The 22,306-nt window shown below is 42.4% G+C and overlaps 1 protein-coding gene across 1 annotated transcript in view; it reads right to left on the reverse strand.

Moving 5' to 3' along the window:
* CCBE1 (collagen and calcium binding EGF domains 1) overlaps nt 1-22,306 on the reverse strand; it is a 256,629-nt gene that overhangs the window by 23,505 nt on the left and 210,818 nt on the right. The window contains exons 3-5 of the mRNA XM_025365665.1: nt 15,970-16,022; nt 8,825-8,959; nt 6,114-6,266 (exon numbers count right to left, since the gene is read on the reverse strand). Of these exons, the coding sequence (XP_025221450.1) occupies nt 6,114-6,266; nt 8,825-8,959; nt 15,970-16,022 (341 nt within the window). The remainder of the gene's footprint in view (nt 1-6,113; nt 6,267-8,824; nt 8,960-15,969; nt 16,023-22,306) is intronic.

Below are 22,306 nucleotides of genomic sequence, written 5' to 3' on the forward strand. Positions count from 1 at the left end.
CCATCCATCCATCCATCCATCCATCCATCCATCCATCCATCCATCCATCTTCCCATCCATTCCGTCTTCTTAACCACGTATCCATCCATCCGTCCATCCATCCAACCTTCCCTTCCTTCCATCCATCTATGGAGCATCTGCTATTAGCCAGGTCCTGTGTCAGGCACTGAGAATGTAAAATAAGTGAGGATATCCATTTAACAATTTTTCAGTTCATCTTTAAGAATCTAGCCCTGTCAGCAGAGCTGGGCCACCATGAACAAAGTTAAAAGCTCATGTTTCTGTCCACTTCTACTTTTACATACTCAGTTAAATTTTCCAAGTGTTAACGTGATTAAGCAATTAGACAGCTTCACGATAAGATAAACCTCTTTACCAGATTCTAGACTATTTCATTTAGATCATGGAATGTTAGAACATATCTTTTGTTCAATCTATTTTGTAGAAAAGGAGAGTGAGAGCCAGAGAGAGAAAGTAACTTGCCTTAGGTCTTTCAGATTTGCTGTGTGTAGAGACCACAAACTCAACTGGGTCCCAAGTGGCTGTTCTGGAGGGGTGGGTGCATGCAGTGAGCCTGCTATTGGGAATTCTGTTGAGGACACCTGAGAGCTATCTGCTGGCCAGGCTCCAGGGCAGAAGCTCTGCTGAGTGACCTGTTACATGAAAATTCCTGGGCTGTTTTCTGTTCTGTTGTGGAATTATCAGAACACAGAGAACCAAGATTAACATTATCCAGAAGACTTGAAGCTCCTCTGACACAGAAGTACACAGCATGGTAATAAGGAGTGTAGGTGCTGGTGCAGCTGCTGCTACCTAGTACCTTTTAAATTGGACAAGTCATGGTTTCTGTGAATGCCCGTTCTTTGAACGGTAAAAAGGTAACAGCACCTATCACTTGGAGCTGCTACGAGGAGCCAGTGATAAGATACATAGGTTCCCAGAACAGTGCCCAGCTTATGGTAAGAGCTCTATTCATAGCACTCATTGTTATGCTATTTATTGTTGGTATTACTATGATTCAGTTCTCTACAAAATTAGACATGTGGGGTTGGGACTTTATATCACCCTTTCAATAGATCTCTCGAGGGTTTAAAGATAAACAAGGACTCATACCTTTTGTATATGTAGACCTGGAACATAAAACCTACTCTGATTTGGGGTTCACATCCACCTTGCAATTTGTCTACAATGTCAACATGGAGCTATAAATAATCTCACATATGCTACAATAACAGTTTATTTAGAAATTGGGGTAGCTATCGCTGCATGTTTTCAATCCTCTCAACTAATGCTGTGGTCACACCTCTGGGAAAAGCCTGGGGTGGTATCGCTTAACACTTTTTCTTCAACTTGTTCAGATTTTAAAGGTGCAATATTATTGATTAGCCACATGGGGGCAAGAAGCTCTAATTTTTCCTGAAGTTGACCAGGACGTCTATCTTAAGCATTAGAAATTGTAACGCCTTAGATATCTTAGAAAAACCAAACAGTGTTCCCGAAATATTTTATATGGGCAGTGCCAGAAATGAACAAAGCATGTTTATGTTTAAAAGTTGATTGTGCAGATTTGTGCTCTGGCTGTAATGCTCAACCCCGGAGGCACATTACAATCACCTGGGGGGCTTTTAAAATATGAATTCTGCTGCACACCACCAGTCTGGGGACCGCAAGGCAACAGTATCAGCATTTTTTAAAAAAGCTCCCCAGGTAATTGCAAGGTTGAGAACCGCTGATCTATGGATTAGTGGAGCTTGAAAGTAATATGAAACACCTGGCCATCTGACACTGCCCTGTAATAAGTGATGCCAGGGGTCATGGTCATGTTATCAGAAAATAAACAAAAGTTGAAAAATAAAGACTGGCAAGCTAATTACTATGGAGCCAACATTTCCTTAATTTGTCTCCCTATTGAGGCTACAGACTCCCTGGGGTGACTAAACTGGCTCCGGCTACATATTTTCAAAGAGAAAATCAAAGTGACTGAATGTCCATTAGCCAGACGGCTTGTCTCAGAGAGCCCAGAGCCAGTGGATTGCAACCTCTCAAGCCTCAGAGGCAGTCCTGAGGCCAGCCTCCCTTCTCTCCCCCTGGATTCTTAACAACCAGCTGAGGTTGTGTTTGATTTCAAATTCCTCAGATTGTAACAATACAGGCATTAGATAATGCAAAGTTAAAAAGGAAAACCGAGGAGGAAGAGATGATTTCAGATCACATGTGGTTATACTCAATAATCACTCTCAATTCACAAAAAACGACCATAATGAAATAGTGAGCTTACTAATTAGTCCAAAACAGATGAAAATGCTTCCTGGCTTCTGATGTTCTGGAATGTGGGGCTCATTAGGCCTCTGACATTTCTTATTGCTGAACTGAACGCTTGGATGTTTAATAATTCATCTTTCAGATATTTTGAGGAAAGTCCTCTGCTTAGAAGTTGTTGAGGCTGGGCATGTTTCTAAATCTCAGTACTTAGAGAACTAAGAAATGTAGGCCTGGACCAGGTGCTGTGGCTCACGCCTGTAATCCCAGCACATTGGGAGGTCGAGGCAGGCGGATTGCCTGAGATCAGGAGTTTGAGATCAGCCTGGCCAAGATGGTGAAACCCCGTCTCTACTACAAATACAAAAATTAGCCAGGCGTGGTGGCGCACGTCTGTAATCCCAGCTACTTGGGAGGCTGAGGGATGAGAATCGCTTGAACCTGGGAGGCAGAGGTTGCAGTTAGCAGAGATTGAGCCACTGCACTCCAGCCTGAGCAACAGAGGGAGACTCTGTCTCAAATAAATAAATAAATAAATAAATAAATAAATAAATAAATAAATAAATAAAATTAAATAAAAAAATGAGGCCTGCACATGGAATCACAGGGCTTGCATCACTTATGCTAAATCACACCAAATTTTGAAAAATATTTGAAAGGGTGAAAAGGTCTTCAAAGCTCATATAGTTTAACCTTCTCATTTACAGATAAGGAAACTGAGGCCCAGAGACCTGCTCATTATTGCTCAGTTAATACTGAACCAACTTTGGTTCTGTATTACTTCAAACTCCCAAGCCTAGGAACTTTCCATTGTATCACGGCCATTAAAGAAATGATCCCCTTCCCCATCACCACTGGCCCTTGCTAGGCCACACTGCTGAAGAGTGGAGGCTTTTTTTTTTTTTTTCCTGCCAGAACCATCAAAGCCAGCCCCCACCTTCCCAGCAGTCCAATCTCTCGAATTATGACTTTAATGTTCAGAGCATACAATGGCCTGTCCTTTCTCATAATTTTAATGACGTGTATGAATTGCTTGCCTCTACCCTTCTCTCTACCCTTGAGTTTCTACCCTCAAATATTCCTGGTTACTGGTGTTTGAATTTTGTTTGACTAAAATATAAAATCAAATGCTAGGCCTTTGTGCATAGTTGATAAATTCAGTGGAGACAAATTACTGAAAATCCTGAGCGATTCTTTTAGAAGGGTCCTGCTGGGGAGCATCCTTAGTGGAGTCATATCAGGTTTCCCTTTTAAAGACTATTTGCAATTGCTATATTTGGGGAAGGATGTTGATGGAAAAGAAAGAGGAGAGGATTCCCAGACAAGTGTAATCGTTTTTTTTTTTTTTGGTTTTTGTTTCTTTTTTTTTTTTGAGACAGAGTTTTGCTCTTGTTGTCCAGGCCAAGTGCAATGGTGTGATCTTGGCTCACTGCAACCTCCGCCTCCCAGGTTCAAGGGATTCTCCTGCCTTAGCTTCCCGAGTAGCTAGGATTACAGGTGCTACCACGCCCAGCTAATTTTTTGTATTTTTAGTAGAGATGGGGTTTCACCATGTTGGCCAGGCTGGTCTTGAACTCCTGACCTCCAGTGTTCCGCCTGCCTCAGCCTCCCAAAGTGCTGGGATTATAGGCCTGAGCCACTGTCCCCAGCCAAGTGTCATCTTTTGCAATGCGTTTTGTGTTACAGTAAGGCTCAATGATACAACCAGCAGAATGCTCTTGATTAAACAGGATACCCCTCATTATAGTCACCTGTAACTGTCTCTCAATATGGCAGAATGGAAGGTACTATCCTACTTCCATTCATCAGATGCCATGCAGTCTACAGAAAATCACTTCTGTCTGAACTCTGGCTGCTTCATCTGCTGATATCAACATTCTTGCCTGAAAGTTGACCAGATGGCTTATCATGGCCCCAGAGCTAAGATCTTTGATGCTAAGTCGATATTTTCTAAACTGTTTTTCAGGATACCATCACTTGTGATGTGTTCGTGGGTTTCTTAATAATTTGGGGTGTGATTTGTTCTAGGAACTCCCAAGGAAGGTCCAGACCTAGCCAACAGAGCTCCAGCCACCTTCCCTTCCTGAGGGAAGTAGAGAAGAGCTAAGCCCTAGGCTTAGGGAAGAGGACAGCAGCTTCCTGGGCTACAAGTAGTGGATACAGGAGCTGGTGACTGTGTGGCACCAGCCTCAAGACCTCTAAGTGGCTGAGGGCTTTCTCCCCTGGGAACTGGTTCTGCCAGCCATTGTCAATGGAGTCTGTTTTGCTTCAAAGTTCACCCTGACTAGAAAGGCCCTTGACATTTAGGCTAAAATCCTACATTTTCGTGGCTAGGCTGGCACTGACAACTTGGCAGAGGGACCAGAGTTGCTTCACATATGCATGTAGTGGTATTTTGATGATCAAGGCATTGCCTGAAGCATTGATATTAGTTTAGGGACTCTCTCCTTTCTCTTTCTTCTTCTCTCGTTCCTCTTTCCCCATCCCTCCCCTTTTCATCTCTGCCTCGTTCTTCTTTCTTTTTTCCTCTGAACTCAAATAAGGAAATAACCCAACCTTCAGGATGATCATATGCTTGAGTGACCAGACATCTCAGTTGAATGTCGCTGACAGAATGTAAATCAGCTTCTCAGCTCTGTGCTAAAGGCCCAGCTTTTAGAAATTTTCCAACTGCCTGTGGACTGATACTTCTGTGAAACACAAAGATGAACCACTACAAAAATAAGATGTAAAATGCAAGCATAAATTTTTGGATTTAAACAAAATTCCTCTGTCAGATTGATATAAAAATTTCTAAACACTCTCAATTTTTGTTTTTATCCAATTATGAATCTTGCCTGTCCCTAGACCATATTTTGAGTAGCATGGATACAGATTGTTACCTTACATGGAGATATTTCATATTTATATTTCAGCCCATTTTCTTTGGGAAAACACAGCGTTTCTGGCCTCTTCTCTGCTCATCTTAGTTTGTCTAAACACATATCTAAGCCTTACTGATTTCTCCAAGAGCACACCACTTCAGCTTGGTGGAGAGCTTCCTCCAGTACACACTAGCTTACAACCCTTGAGCTAATGGGCATCACTCTTATTCTTTCTCTTTAGAAGTTTGAACTTACATTCTGTTCCCTAGGTCCCATTTACCATTGGTATATGTGCCCCTTCCTGTCCACTTGTCCTTTGAGGTACCTGATTGGGCTCTTAAGTAAATATATAAAAAATACGTTACATATATTACATATAACTACATATATATATATAAAAACTGCATGATATGGTTTAGCTGTGTCCCCACCCAAATCTCATCTTGAATTATAGCTTCCATAATCCCCATGTGTCACAGGAGGGACCTGGTAGGAGGTAGTTGAATCATGGGGGCAGGTCTTTCCCATGCTGCTCTCATGATCGTGAATAAGTCTCAGAGATCTGATGGTTTATTAATACAAAGGGAAGTTCTCCTGCACATGCTCTCTTGCCTGCTGCCATGTAAGGCGCGCCTTGGCTCCTCCTTTGCCTTCCACCATGATTGTGAGGCCTCCCCAGCCATATGGAACTGTGAGTCTATTAAACCTCTTTTTCTTTATACATTACCCAGTCTTGGGTATGTCTTTATCAGCAGTGTGAGAACAAACTCATACAATAAATAATTGTGTATAATTTTATATAGGCACTTGGAAACTTTAGATATTAAACATAATGTGGCATACATTGTATATAAAATTATATAGCATAGAATGATATTTATATATGCAATTCTATATCATATCTATATAACATATAAACCCCCAAACTGGTTATATATATAATATACAAAAACATGTAATTAGGGAGATATTTAGACTTGCCTTACTTACCAGTGTCATTGGGATATTTGTCTCCTTTGGTACACGTCTTCCCATCATCTTCCTGGATGTAGCCTTCCCGGCACTCGCAGCGGTAGCTGCCCAAGGTATTGATGCAGATGTGGGCACACAGCGTCCCATTGCTGCTGGCACACTCATCAATATCTGGTTTGAACCAAATGTAGAGAATACTCAGTTTCTGAGAATTCACTTCTAATACAACAGGTGACATTGGGCTTGGCCTCTCTGTTAATAACAACAAAGGACACTTGGGCCGACGTTGATCAGAGAAGCCTGGAATAAAGCAGGGAGCTAGAAATGTAGGCCATCCGTAAAAACAGCACTTTTGGCCAAGTGGCCATTGTTACAGGCTGATTAGTGATGGGGTTCCTGGCTGTGGCTCTGCCACTCCCAAGACATGTGGCTTAGACTGCTAGCCTTCAGATCTCACTTACAGAACAATGACAATGAAGCCTGCCCTAAACACTTCATAGGGCTACTTAGAAATGAAAATGAGATCACCAGTGGCAACACTCACTTAGAGAAGAAAACATTACAGAGGTGATTTTTTGTGAGTGCCCTACTGTGCTGAGGATTTTTAAGTTTCCCTTTATGGTGTAGGTTCCAAACAGCATGATGGTGACCCACAGGTCACTTAGGAATGGTCCCTTCCCAGTTAAAAGCCATGACGGCACCTGGGAAAAGATACTTCTAATAAAAGAAAATAGTCATAATGGGTCTAATGGAAAGAGTCTTCCCCAGAAAATGTCTGCCTCATCAGGAACTCAGACAGACCCCTCATGCGCTGTGGAAATGAGCCATGGGACCACCAAACAAGTCCCCACGAAGAGCCCATGTCAACTACGCACATCATGGACTTGCTCCCCTGCTGCATGGTGGAAACAAAAACGTTTCCCACCACGAGGACAGTGGGAGGCCCAACTCCATTTCCTGTTCACTGGTTGAAGACACTGGGTAGCAGTGGGTGGGAACCGTGGCATGCAGCCCCAGACTGTGCACATGTGCTGGGCAGACAGAGGCCAGCGCTGAACTTGAGGATGGCAACAACTTCCCAGCCACTCCCTGCACAAGCTGCCAGTGACCCAGTCCCTGTATATGCTGAGGGGAGGGTGGTCATCTGGACGCTCCCCTGGCAGTACCGACTAGGTCATCTGTGGACTGGATGTTGCAGCTGCATCCTCCTCTGCAATTCCTCAGGCTCGCTGCCTTTCCCCAGGTGTCCTAAACCTACATGTGATGCTGCCTGTACTGCCCAGAGAGAGGAGATTAAGCTGATATCAGAGATAGAAATAGAACTCTTAGTAGAAGGCAAGTTCTGCTGGTACCCAAGCCCCCAAGCAAAAAGAACAGGGGTTGGGTGTGGTGGCTCATGCCTGTAATCCCAGTGCTTTGAGGGGCCAAGACAGGAGGCTGAGTCCAGGAGTTCCAGACCAGTCTGGGCAGCATAGTAAAATCCCATCTCTATAAAATAGGAACAAAATTAGCTGGGTGTAGTGGTGCATGCCTATAGCCCCAGCTACTCAGGAGGCTCAGGCGGGAGGATCGCAGGAGCATGGGAGGTCGAGGCTGCAGTGAGCCAAGATCATACCACTGCACTCCAGCCTGGGCAAGAGTGAGCCCTGTCTCAAAAATAAATACATAAAGAATAGGGTTCAGGAGCTGCTATAAACTGAAGTCCCTTGTGCCTGGGACCTGAGCCTCACGGAATGGCCTGTGCCTCTCTCTGCAGGAGAGGCCAGAGATCCCTGCTCCATTTACTTGGGAGTCACAATCCCATTCTCTGGCATTGTGGGGCACCATTCCCACATGCTGACAGGGAGAAACCAGAGGACCTACAGTTGGAACTTCTCAGAAATGGTGCTCCCTAGAGCCCCTGCTAGGCTAGAGAAAGAAGGATGCTCATGACAGCTGGTTTATTTCCCATGTAGTCTCTGCAGTCTCTGCAGTTCATCCTCCAGCTGATTCTTAAATCTCATCATGCCTATGAATCATTAGAGGCATTGGTGTAAATATGCATGTGTGGACCCACTCTCAGAGTCGTGATTCACTAGGTGTGGAGAAAAGGCCAGGATTTTTTTTTTTCCTAAACGAGGAACCCAGATGTTTCTCAGGTTAGCTATGAACTGACCACACTTTCAGACACATAGTTCCAGAGGAAAAGGAGCCATAAAGCTGCCTTAGAACCTCAAGGAATGCACGGCTGGGACAGCCAGTTCGTGAGGGCGACAGTAAACAGGCTGGTGCTGTGGATGGCGCAGGCTCTGCTCAGCTGCAGCCCAGGTGGCTGGCTTCGGCTCCCTCCGACTTCCTCCCAACCTGTCTGCCATATGGCTACTTCCTTTTATCCCCAATCATCTTCTAAGAGAATGTTTATTCTTGTTTGTTCTGTCTGCGTTTTTACGTTTCTGACCACTTATACTTTGTTTTACATTATTCCAGTTTATATTTGGGCGTGTTCCCCTTCTCCTGCTCTTATGTCTCACCGCCAATTAGGACCTCACTGGTACCAGATCCCGGAAGAATTCCTGGGGCCTAGTTGGTTTTAGTAATTGTGATGAAGGGCGGTGATAAGCTATCCCTAGGATAATATCAAACACAACTTCATCCAACAAGTACGAGAACTGAAGGGTCCAACCAAGGACAGAACCATCTGAACAAGGCACATGTTCAGAAGCTGGAAACAAAGCACATTCCCAACACACCCAGACAGTATGGCTTCTCCCGCTTCCGGTGTCTCTCCCGGTCATATCGGTATCCCGGATAACAAGTACACAGCACTCGGCCAAAGTTGTCTGTGCATTGCTGTTCACAGGGAGCCTCGGCACAAACGTCGTAATCTGAAAAAGCAAAGTGAGAGCTCACGTCAACCACAGGAGGAGGCGGGGTAACCTGGCCCTGGCCTGGAAAGGACTTTCTGGGCTGGGCTCTGCTCAAGAGCACATGTGAAGTGTGGACAGATACACTTAGAGGGACAGGAACTCTTTCGGGCTGTGGGGCACCTTCTAAGAGTACTGCAATGGGTAACATACATGGCATCACATCACTCGTGATTTTTCCCCTAGGTCGCCTCATCATCCTTTAGTCTTTGTCACTATCCAGAGAGAAAAGACTCTTAAGAGGGCCAGACTCTGCGGATTCCCTCGGGGGTGGGGTGCTGTTTTGTCTTGTTCATCAACTGCTGTAGAGGCAGGGGACTCCACCCAGCAGAACACTAAACAAAGGCCAGCTGGGGTGACAGGCGTTGGCGTCATCATATGGGAGGAAGGGCTGGAAGTCAGGCAGGCTCGGAGAGGTAGGAAGGGGACTTTGTGTATACATGTCTGGACTCATGCTGCTAAAACCTGAGACTGGGTAATTTACAAAGGAAAGAGGTTTAATTGGCTCACAGTTCCACACATCTGGGGAGGCATCACAATCATGGCTGAAGGTAAATGAGGAGCAAAGTTGCTTCTTACATGGCAGCAGGCAAGGGAGTGTGTGCAGGGGAGCTCCCCATCAGATCTCGTGAGACTTATTCACTAACATGAGAACACCATGGGAAAGACCCGTCCCCACGATTCAATTACATCCCACCAGGTCCTTCCCATGACACGTGGGAATTATGGGAGCTACAATTCAAGATGAGATTTGGGTGGGGACACAGCCAAACCATATCACTGTGTAACAGAAATGTGCATGACTTATAAGAGAGCTGATGCTTATATGTGTATATCGTATAAGTGTGCATCCTAGGGGGTTGATCTCTCATGCTGAGAAGGGATTGGGTGAGTTTGAATGGTTAGAGGTCTCTTTCCAGCCCTCAGCCTGTGCAAACTGAGGTGGATACACTGCTACTCATAAAGAATTAGGGCATCTGCTCCTCTCAGTTCCCAGGAACTGATATGTAATGAGCCTCTGAAGGGACTTTGGCTCTAATTCAGTAGCTCAGGCACAACACTGACTCCCAGGCGAGAGCCAGCACCTCATTAATCCTTTGCACTATCTCCTCCAGGTGCTGACAGATAAACTATCCTTGGACACCAAGTGAGTCTGGCTTTGCTCCACCACATATGAAGGTGAACGGGTGGGCCGTCAGCTCCTGATGCAGGGAGGGTTTGTGTGACAAGTATTGTGCCATTCTCACGATGACCTGGAAAGCTGCCCTTGTAAAATACTCCTTCCCATGATTGTGATTTCAGGCCTGCTTTGCCTGCATGGTGTTCTGACCAACCCTGCAGACTGTCTCTAGCTACACATTTCCTCCACTTGGCATCACCTCTAGGCAGCCAAGGTTCTGTGCTCTTTATGTTAGAGAGCATGATCCTGGCATAACTGGCTGTGAGCTTCCCTGTTGGCTATTGCCACCATTCCGCAGCAGCTGGGAAGGGGAAGGAGGAGGCAGAGAGGCTGTCAAAGTGTTTGAGTTGATCATGGTGCCTAACAAGGCAGTTCCCTGTCTCTCCTACCCTTCCTGCTTCCCTGAGGAACCACTTCCAACTCTTTCAGCTGATTCTTTCTACACTCACTTCTGCATCTCTAAATAGCTGACTGCATTGCTTCTTTATTTTTATTTTAAATCCTTTCTAATGACTTCCAGTAACAGAGGAGATGCACTGAATTTTTTCAAGGCCTCCTGTCCCCTGCAGTCATACCCGTAACTTTCTATTCCCTCCATCTGGCCAATATAGTTATGATGAAATTTTGATGTGATAATCTTTAGTATTTGTACCATAATGACAACATAAAAGCTATTCTTTGCTGAACCTGGAAGTATGCTTGAATTACTTGTACCTTCTTGAAGACCTTTTTATCTTCTCTGGAATTAAAAGAATTATCTTGTATATTTTTGGGGTGCCAGTTACTGAACTTTCTCTCTTAGCTTCAAACCTTCTTCTTCTATGGGCTACTTTGTGACTTGGGCTCTGGAGTCCACATTCCTTTGTCAGCTGCCAACCTCTTAGTTTCTGGCAGTGACACACATAGAGACACAGACAGAAACAGGGAGGCTGGAAGAGGAAGAAGGGATATCTGCCTTTTCCTGTTTTGCTTCCTGAGATTCCTATTCATGAAAGCCTAATATCAGCCTTTCTCTTCCATCCCACTAGCAGATTGTTTCAATAGCAGCTGCAAGCTGGGCATGGTGGCATGTGCCACCTCCAGAGGTTGAGGTGAGAGGCTGACTTGAGGCCAGGAGTTCAAGACCAGCCTGGGCAACATAGTGAGATCCTGTGTCTACCAAAAAGAATACAGTAGCAGCAAAATCCAGCTTGAATTTTTTCTAACACTTGCAAAAATCAGCCTCACTGTATCCCATTTCAGAGACATCAGCACCAGCCAGCCATCTGGTAGCCCCGCCTCCGAGGTCTGGGTCCCAGATCCACTAGTAACTTCCTCTAGGTTCTGAGAAATAGGGCTTGCTAATCAGTACCTCTTCCTCAGAGTTCTGGGTCCTCCCAACTTCTAAGTTTTCACTGGGTCAATATCTTCTCTTTGTTTCCCTAGCCTAGAGGCGGTAGCTGCTTCCTGCAGTTGTTACCTCAGTGATACTTAGTTTTCCTTTTGCATTTTTGGTTCTCAGTTACTAGTTAGCAGTTCTTTATATTAATTGCTTTCTGTTAAATAAGTGTCGAAGGGTCTGTTTCTGGACAACTTCAATCTACATGTTCAGTTCTCTACAAATTGATCACTAATTCATCACCAGAGATCCCCTCAATTTTGCAAATCTCTTCTTATGACATTTTTTCAAATTAATCTCAACTTGCTCTAATTAGGACTCTGTAGGTCTGCTGCATGGCAGCTACTACTCTTGGTCTTGAACTCCTCAGGTAATCCTCTTCTCTCAGCCTCCCAAAGTGCTGGGATTACCAGTACCGCACCCAGCCTGTAGCTGCGTCCAGGAACGTGCATTCACCACGAACCTATGGATGCCCATCACCTCCCTCTCTCTTGTGTTGGATTCCAGTTTCCTGGATCCCACATGTATTAGTCTGTTCTCACACTGCTAATAAAGACATACCTGAGACTGGATAATTTACAAAGGAAAGAGGTGTAACTGACTCACAGATCCACGTGGCTGGAGAGGCCTTAGAATCATGGAAGAAGGCAAATGAGCAAAGTCATGTCTTACATGGTGGCAGACAAGAGAGAGCTTGCACATGGGAACTCTCATTTATAAAACCATCAGATCTTGTGAGACTTATTCACTACCATGAGAACCGTATGGGGGAAACTGCCCCCATGATTCAATTATCTCCACCTGACCCTGCCCTTGACACGTGTGGATTATTACAATTCGATGTGAGATTTGGGTGGGGACACAGCCAAACCATATATCCACATCTTTCTCTCTTCCAGTTTACTCCCTCATTTTAGTGGAGAATATTCTCCATTGGCTTCCTGACTTAGAGCAGCAAATATGAGACAGCAACGCTTAAAAACTATAGCTTCCACTCATGAGTTAACATATTTCTTTAGACATTCTAGTTTCTTTTTGCCATCTGTTATGGTTAATGCTACAGGTCAACTTGGCTAGGCCATGGTACCCTGCTATTTAGTCTGGAGCAAGGTTCACCAGGAGGATATATATGCTCTGAATCAGTATCCAACATATGGTATGGTTTGTCCCATAACCAGGATTCACAGGTCCCAGAATCAAGGGTGGAAATGGGAGAGGCACCACTCACTGTTACCCGTACTGATCCACTAGCAAAATTTTTGCTTCCTGTTCCTGTAACTTTATGTTATATTGGACCAGAGGGCTTAGTTTCAAAGGGAGGAATACTTCCAACAACAGAGGTAAAAATGATTCCATTGAACTGAAAATTAAGGTGCTACCGGGCCACTTTGGTCTCCTCATGCCTCTGCATCAGCAGGCAAAAAAGGGAGTTATTGTGCCAGTTGGGGTGACTGATCCTGGCTATCAAGGGGAAATTGTACTGTTATTCCACAACAGAGGGAAGGAAAATTTTCTGGAACACCAGAAACACCTTAGGTGGTCCCTTAGTAATTGTCACACCCTGTGATTAAAAAGTCAACAGAAGACAACAACTCAATTCAGGCAGGGCTAACATCTCAGATCCTTCAGGAATGAAGGTGTGGATCACCTTACCAGGTAGAGAAAGAACCACGATCAGGCAAGGTGCTTGCTGAGGGCAAAGGGAATATGGGTTGGGTAGTAGAAGGTGGCAGGTTACATATATCAGCTATGACTATGTGACAAGTTACAGAAAAAAAGCACTGTAAATTGTAATGAGTATTTCGTATCTTTCCATGGATTATTTCCGTGTTTGTGTTTGTGCGTGTGCATCTGCATGCCAATCTTTGTTTTCTTCCTTCTTTTATCCTCTTATCATATGTCATAAGATGTAGTGATTTTATATCACAGTATTTAAATACTGTTAACTTTACATCACAGTATTTACATTAAAGTATATCAAGGAGATGCTGGAAAAGTTCAGTGCCACAGGACTTCATACCCTCTTCTGGGGAAAGGGTTAGCGTGTTTCATGTGGGATAGTTGTAGCATGTCAGATGAACATACAACTTTGTTATTGCCTGTATTTGGAGATTAGGTATGGTTTAAGGAGAGGCGTATGGGTGCCAAGTTGACAAGGGGTAGATTTGCGATAATTTTATGTGTCATCTTGGCTAGGCCAAAGTATCCAAATATTAGGTCAAACGTTATTCTAGGTGTTTCTGTGAAGATATTTTTAGAGGAGATTAACATTGAAATCAGTAGACTTTGAGTAAATCAGATGACCCTCCATAATGTGTGTGGGCCTCATCCAATCAGGTGAAGGTCTTAATAGAAAAAAACATGACCTCCCCTCCCACACCCCGCCAATCTAAGGGGGACTTCTGGCCAGCAGACTCCAACTGCAACTCCTCCCTGGATCTCTTGCCTGCCAGCCTACACTGAAGACTTTGGACTTGCATCTCCACAATCTCATGAGCCAATCCCTTTAAAAAAGTCTCAATCTCTCCCTCAGTCTCAGTCTCTCCCTCTCTCTCCATACATAGAAAATCAAAATCAAAATTGGTTCTATTTCTCTGGAGAACCTTAATATACAATATTTTCTGAAATCCTGCATTTGTACTTTGCATTCTCTGGGGATAGAAACAATTATGACTAAAGATATCTTTAGTAAAAGAAACAATCACTGACTTTTTCCCACAGATTAAAACAAATCTGCTACGAAAAGTGTTCTAGCAAAAATGACAAAGCAACTTTCAGCATGTGTGACCACTTTTCCTGAAAATATTCAGTTCTGGGTTATGTTAATCATAGGCGCTGTAGTTCCTTTAGGATGAGGGAGACGAGTTTTAAGACCTAGATGTTTGAAACCACTAACACTGAAAGAAACTCTAAGTATGTGGTATCCACGCAATGTGTTTTTAATTAGGTTGGGCAAGGTCTTTAGATAAGATCTTGAACCAAAGGGCCTAAAACTTAATTTTCTTTGCAGTCTGCCAAACTGCAACATAAGGGACACAGCTGGTGATTGAGAAAAGCTGATATAGAAAGAAATGCAATTATTGCGACTTTTGTGGGTTTACCCATCATGCTATAACCAACAGAATCGACTGGCAGAGAGAAATTCAGCTTAGAGAAACCCAAGACCACATCAGCCATCACACGTGGAGCGGCTCCCAGTCAGCCTTCCTATGGCAGCTTCCTCAAAGGTCGCAGCTATGATTCAAGGAACTGTCCCATCCTTCCACTGAAAACAGCAATAAATGGGAGGGATTCATCTGCTTCTAACTGATCAAAAATGGTGCTCTATGACATAATGCAACAGAATTAGCTTGGCTGGGCTCTACCTCTTCTACAGAGATCTGGCTTCTTGGACAAAGGTGAAGAAAACTGTTTCACATTCCCCACCCATCTCACCCCAGCCCTGAACAAGCTTAACCCCATGCCCTTCAAACAAAGTTTTTAGTGCTTTCTGTGTCAGGGCTCTGCCTGGAACCCACTGCAGTCCTCTACTTTCTACTTGTTTAAGTTCTGGGCAGTCTTCCTTGATAACATGGTCTCACTTCTCCCCTCATTTCCAAGACCCTCTTTGACTGCCCTGGGGCTCTGTGTATGTGTCCCCTCTGAACAACTCCTGCTTTGAATGTCTCTATTGCACATATTGCAGTTATTACTAACAATGACAATAGCAGCAATAACAGCAGCCACCATTTATCAAGCATGTAATAAGAACCAGCCTGTGTTCCAAGTGCTTGATATGTGGCAAAAATCTTAAAACCATCATTTGACCCACATACTAATACTACCCTGTAAGAACCAAGGCTTAGAAAGTAACTTGAACTTGCCCAAGGTCACAGCTATTAGTAGGACATAGAAGCATGATTAAAATCCAGGTCTATCTGATTCTATCTGCTCCCCATCCTGGCTTCTCAACTTGAATGCATGCAACTTGAGAGCTGGGTCCCTGCCTTACTTTGTATCTGTATCTGAGTGCTGAGTTGAACACTCAGGTAGTGTTTGCTGATGGGCATGTAAAGGGACTTAAAGTTTAGCAGGTGAAAGGCAGGTAAAGAAAGCAGGTGGAGAGGTCAAGGGGGGAGGGCTAGTTCTAACTGTGTATAAAATGCTAATTGGGGGATTATAGCCCATTAATCATAAAACCTGCAATGCTATATAAGAATGACTCAATGTGTGCAAACACATCATGTAATGATCAGACACTGGACGTTACATATAACAAAATTGGCATCAGAAAAATTTAATGCCAAAAAATATGCACAGATGGCACAGATAATCGGACACAGATAGCACCTATATTCCTTCAACATCTAAAGTTGATAGACTTTGAGTGATTAGTTGTGAATAAAGTGACACAATCTTTTTTATATTACATACCTTCTGGGATGCATTGTCCAAGAACAAATTTATATCCTTTGCAGCACTTTTTCCTAAGAGACAAACAAATATTTAAAATATAATATTAGGTTAAAAATAAAATTCTTTTCAGTTATTGTTTTTTGAATGAAATAACCTGTGCCCAGGAAACATTGAGGCATAAAGTAAAGTAGGGGCAAAGTATTTTTAATGCAATCTGGGATTAAAAGAAAAAATATCAATAATACATGACCACATTTTCTAATACTGGGATATTCTTTCTGCTACATAATATATGAAATCAACATTTTGAATCCTATGAAATTAAATAATTAACTCAGACTTCAAGATACTTATATTAAGCAATTAAAGGAGTATAGGACACACATAGGAAAAGGACCTTTAAGGATGACCAGGCCTCTCATTCCACAGGCCAAAGAGATACAACTCGTTTATTATAACAATTAATGAATCATAATAACAATACTTGGCTAATTATAACATAATGATTATTAATTGTAATATAACAATAATTAGGTAGTCAACTATTAAGGCAGAGACTGGAACCCAAACATTCTGATTCTCATTTGAGTGATTGTTTTTAAAAAACACTTGTACCATATAAGAGACCGAAAGGTACCTAAATGATCCGAATTTAAAATACAGTGAACAGGTCATTCCTAACATAAATATTCAATACTTACTCCACTTCAACCAAGCTAAGTTAACCAAGTTAACTACCTGCTAGAAGAAAAATATTTACACTCTCTGAATACATACAGCAAGATGCAGGCTCTCTACAACATAACATGTACAAATGTGACCCATTCTCAAAGAGAAGACAATCAATGCTGCAATCTCCAAGATAACCCATATGTTGGAATTATTAGACTTTAAAGTAGCTATTTAACTGTGTTCAACTACATAAAGGAAAATACACCTGCAATGAACAAAACAGAAAATGTCAACAGAGAAACTACTAAAAGAACAAAACAGAAATTATAGAACAAACAGATCTGAAATTTTTAAACATGCTGCTGGATGTGCTTAACAGAAGAATGGAGAAATGATGCAGGAAAGAATTTGTGAATTTGAAAATAAATGAAATAAAATAAATAAATGAAATAAATAAGTGAACATTATCCAATCTGAAGGAAAGAGAAAAAAAGACTTAAAAAAGGGAACAGAGACTTGTGGGCTAATATCAGAGGTCTAAGGTCTGGTACTTGGAGTTCTAGAGGGACAGGAGACAGTAAATGGAGCAGAAAAATATATTTGAAAAAACAATGGCTGAAAACTTCCAAAATGTAGTGAAAGAAATACATTTTCAGATTAAAGAAGTTTAGCAAGCCCGAAACGGCTAACTACACACATACACAAAATGCCTACAGATGTCATAGTCACGTTGCTGAAACCTAAAGAGAAAATCCTGAAAGCAGAGAAAAATTACACATGATATACAGGGAAAGGATGATTTTAATAACCACGAACCTCTCATCAGAAAACCACAGTAACCAGAAGACAGTGATATGACATCCTTTGAGTGCTGAGAAAACAAACTTGTTCAACCCAGAATATCCAGTGAAAATATCCTTCAAGAATGAAGGTGAAATGAAGACATTTCAGATTATAAAAAGCTAAAAATTCATTGCCAGCAGACCTGTGCTAAAGGGAGTTATTCAGGCTATCAGGAGATGACACTAGAGGGAAACGTACATCTTTAGGAAGGAATGAAGAGCATTGCAAACGTAAATATCTGAGTACATCTAAAGAATTTTTAAGTTCTGGATACATGTGCAGCACATGCTGGTTACATAGGTATACATGTGCCATGGTGGTTTGCTACACTCATCAACCCGTCACCTAGGTTTTGAGCCCCACGTGCATTAGGTATTTGTCCTGATGCTCTCCCTTCCCTTGCTCCCCATCCCTCAACAGGCCCGAGTGTATGATGTTCCCCTCCCTGTGTCCATATGTTCTCATTGTTCACCTCCCACTTATGAGTGAGAACATGCAGTGTTTGGTTTTCTGTTCCCGTGTTCGTTTGCTGAGTGATGGTTTCCACCTTTATCTATGTCCCTGCAAAGGACATGAACTCATTCTTTTTTATGGCTACATAGTATTCCATGGTGTATGCCAGTTAGAATGGCGATCATTAAAAGTCAGGAAACAACAGATGCTGGAGAGGATGTGGAGAAATAGGAATGCTTTCACACTGTTGGTAGGAGTGTAAATTAGTTCAACCATTGTGGAAGATAGTGTGGCAATTCCTCAGGGATCTAGAAATACTGTTTGACCCAGCAATCCCATTACTGGGTATACATCCTAAGGATTATAAATCATTCTACTATAAAGATACACGTACACATATGTTTATCGCAGCACTAGTCACAATAGCAAAGACTTGCTCTTAATTTCTCAAAGCAAAAATAATAACATACATTGTCTTGCAAGGTTTGTAGTTGCATGTAGTTGTAATAAATATGACAACTGTAGGAAAAAATGGCAGATGGTTAAATGGACCTATATGGTTACAAAGTCCCTACATTTTATGTAAAATAGCAAAACATTGGCATTTCTGCTGGAGCTAATGTTTCCTTTGTCTCATTGTCTCCTGCTCCCATTACTTTCCCCTTTCCTTGCCTTCACCACTTCCATCATCATACACGAGAAGCTGAGAATTAACCACTGTACAGTGGATCTGCAAATCTCACGAACATACCCCAAGATATTTTGACTATACAGGTTAAATGACCATTTTGAAGAAGTATTTTTTGGTAACTATTAAAAACATAAGATTCACGGTTATTCCTACTGCAACATCATTCTCGCTCATTTGTGTTTGGGCCTGCTTTCTAGGAAGAGAAACTGAGTTAAACGCAGTCTACCACTGGGAACTGCATGTCACCTACAGCCTGTCATGTCACCTGTATGAACACACCATTTGCATATCAAGGTAGAGAAAGGAGCACAAACCGCTGATTTGGGAAATCAGACATTATCTGTGTCTTAAAACAAGTTTCAGTTTTGTCGAATAATCAGAACTTTCACGTAGGTTAGATAAGGTCTTCTAAGAATTTTGACACATTTAATTTTTTTCCATCAAATTTTAATAAAAAATAATTTAAGATCATTATTTTCTACTCCTTCAAATTAGTATAATGTGATTATATTACAGGTTGAGTAACCCTCATCTGAAATACTTGGAACCAGAAGTGTTCGGATTTCAGATTATTCGGGAGTTTGGCATATTTGCAGAATACCAGCTGAGCATCCCCAGTCCAAAAATCTAAAATCTGAAATGTTCCAATGAGCATTTCTTTTGAAAATGTTTCAAAATTTTGGATTAGGGATGCTCAACCTGTATTGGTCAAATTAATTTGCTGCACTACAATTTGGTCTCCCAGGTAAATTACCATTCCTAGGAGAAACTGAAGTAATCTCTTCCTGAAACAAAATTTATAAAAATTTGATAAAATCCATAATTAGTTTTATGCGGAATTTATGAAAAGTTCATTTTTTTTTTTTTTTTTTTTGAGACGGAGTCTCGCTCTGTCGCCCAGGCTGGAGTGCAGTGGCCGGATCTCAGCTCACTGCAAGCTCCGTCTCCCGGGTTTACGCCATTCTCCTGCCTCAGCCTCCTGAGTAGCTGGGATACAGACGCCCGCCACCTCGCCCGGCTAGTTTTTTGTATTTTTTAGTAGAGATGGGGTTTCACCTTGTTAGCCAGGATGGTCTTGATCTCCTGACCTCGTGATCCGCCCATCTCGGCCTCCCAAAGTGCTGGGATTACAGGCTTGAGCCACCGCGCCCGGCCCATATGATTGTTAAAAGTCAAATTTGGTAACAGAAATTCTGAAGCACTGAAGCATAACTGGGTACATAAATGCCACTTCATTCTTCTCCCTGTAACATTTCTCGCATGCAATCCAGTGGTGGTAGATATCTTACTTCAAAAGCATATAAAGTATGCTTTCAATATAAAAACAGTGGCATTTGGGGATGCTATCAAAACAGACTTGAGTGATACAGCTAAGGTCCCCCTGCCTGAACTGGAATTCCCAGCATAGATTAATTTGACATTTTATGTTAGAAGGAAATCATCCATCCATCCAATTTACCAATATGAATGATGTGTGGCAGTGTCCAGAGTGCTCTTATTAGACATAATTTTCCAACTTGTCAAACTAAATTATAATTTTACTTACCAAGAGAAGCCCATGAAGATATAAATTTATGATGAGGTACCAAAAGTACAGGGTCTACCTTTCTTTTCTTTTTTTTTTTTTTGAGATGGAGTCTCGCTGTCGCCCAGGCTGGAGTGCAGTGGCCGGATCTCAGCTCACTGCAAGCTCCGCCTCCCGGGTTCCCGCCACTCTCCTGCCTCAGCCTCCCGAGTAGCTGGGACTACAGGCGCCCGCCACCTCGCCCGGCTAGTTTTTTGTATTTTTTAGTAGAGACGGGGTTTCACTGGGTTAGCCAGGATGGTCTCGATCTCCTGACTTCGTGATCCGCCTGTCTCGGCCTCCCAAAGTGCTGGGATTACAGGCTTGAGCCACCGCGCCCGGCCGGGTCTACGTTTCTATTCCATGAAACTTAAACTCTGTCTAGTTTTCCATAGTTGCTCCTAGCAACCGGAAGGAAAACTGGCTTGAGTATTCATTAAAATTTCACGGTTATTACTTACTCCATTACTTGAGGCTGTCCTACAGAAAACTATAAGAGGAAGGAAAGTGTACTGGATGATTTGAAACTCCAGTGATTCAGGAGAAAGTTGGATACAAGGGGGAAAAACCCACGTGTTTTTGATAATCAAATCGAACATCACAGTTAAACATATGGTTTCTATTTTAATGCTGCATTTAAGATATAACCTCTGAGCTGTTTGATGGCATTTTAAAGTTCATGCAAATCAATATGATCCTTTACAATCTCTCTTTCCACATCCAAGATATTAAAGTTGGGCACTGTGACCTTTATGAGCATTTCAAGGGTTTAGTCCTGTCCATGCAGTGGAGTGAGAAGCAACCTGTCATTTGCTTTTTCATGAGATCAAATAATGAAGTGATTTGATATGCTTTCAAAAGGCTATGGAACTCCATCACGAGAAGATCTGAGTTTCAGGATGGGCATGCATCATTTAAACACCTGCTTAGCTAAGAATTAATTTCCCCTCTGGGTTTTTTAATTGCATAACTGACCTCAGCTCTCTGCTCAAGGCAAGGAGTTGTGAGACTGCAGTGCATCCTTCTGTCTTCCCTAGAGTTCCTGAGAATACATTATTCTGCATGTTAAACACCCATCAATCATAAATCACCATTTAAAATAAATAATGAAATATTCTGAAGTATTAAAAAAATAAACACTGGTTGCACATGTTATACCGTTTCAAAGATTACTTACAACATTATTTATGTACAACAAAGTTGAGACGGCCAAAGCGAAATCTTGTTATGAAAGCATGGGCACTTGTTAGATCTAACTACAAACACTGCTGTATGGTTTTTATCTTTAGAAAAACAAACTAAGATGGGGAAAGCTCGTGTGATTCTGGGGAGACAATCATTCTTAATACGCTTCACGTGTGGTAGCTTGGTTTTCCAAATACAAATACTTTTCTCACTTCTTGGCAAGGGGAAGTGATTAGATGGTTGTTACAAAGAAAGGGTTTTCATTATTATATCTTGTAATCAAGAAAGTCTGTAGAGTTTTCCCCTGGGTGCCCCTGAGTATAAACACATGTAAAAAAAAATAATAATAAAAGTCGTGCAGGCAGAAATACACCCCTCCAGCCAGGTGTGTGTGTGAGTTTTTGGAAGGAAAAACTACACCAGAAAAATGAAGATAACAGAGATTGCATCAACAGACTGTCTGCTGGTCATTATGTTAGAGACTAGAAAAGAATTTTAAAAATAACTTCCTATAGTATTAGAAGACTAAAAGTGACCATGAAAGGTCAAGTGAATTAGCCGACAAATATCTGCACCCTTGCTGCAATGCAAGGGTAAATTGTTCTATGATTTATTCGGGATTTTCCTTGCATGGCTGCTTATTCATGCACCAGATAAATCAGATTTTTATTTATTTATTTATTTATTTTTTGAGATAGAGTCTCACTCTGTTGCACAGGCTGGAGTGCAGTGGCATGATCTCGGCTCACTGCAACCTTTGTCTCTCAGGTTCAAGCGATTCTCCTGCCTCAGCATCCTGATTAGCTGGGATGACAGGCACCCGCCACCACGTTCGGCTTATTTTTGTGTTTTTGGTAGAGACCGGGTTTCACCATGTTGGCCATGCTGGTCTCGAACTCCTGACCTCAGGTGATCTGCCTGCCTCGGCCTCCCAAAGTGCTAGGATT

This window comes from Theropithecus gelada, chromosome 18, assembly GCF_003255815.1.
Source record: "Theropithecus gelada isolate Dixy chromosome 18, Tgel_1.0, whole genome shotgun sequence".
Classification (NCBI taxonomy): domain Eukaryota; kingdom Metazoa; phylum Chordata; class Mammalia; order Primates; family Cercopithecidae; genus Theropithecus; species Theropithecus gelada.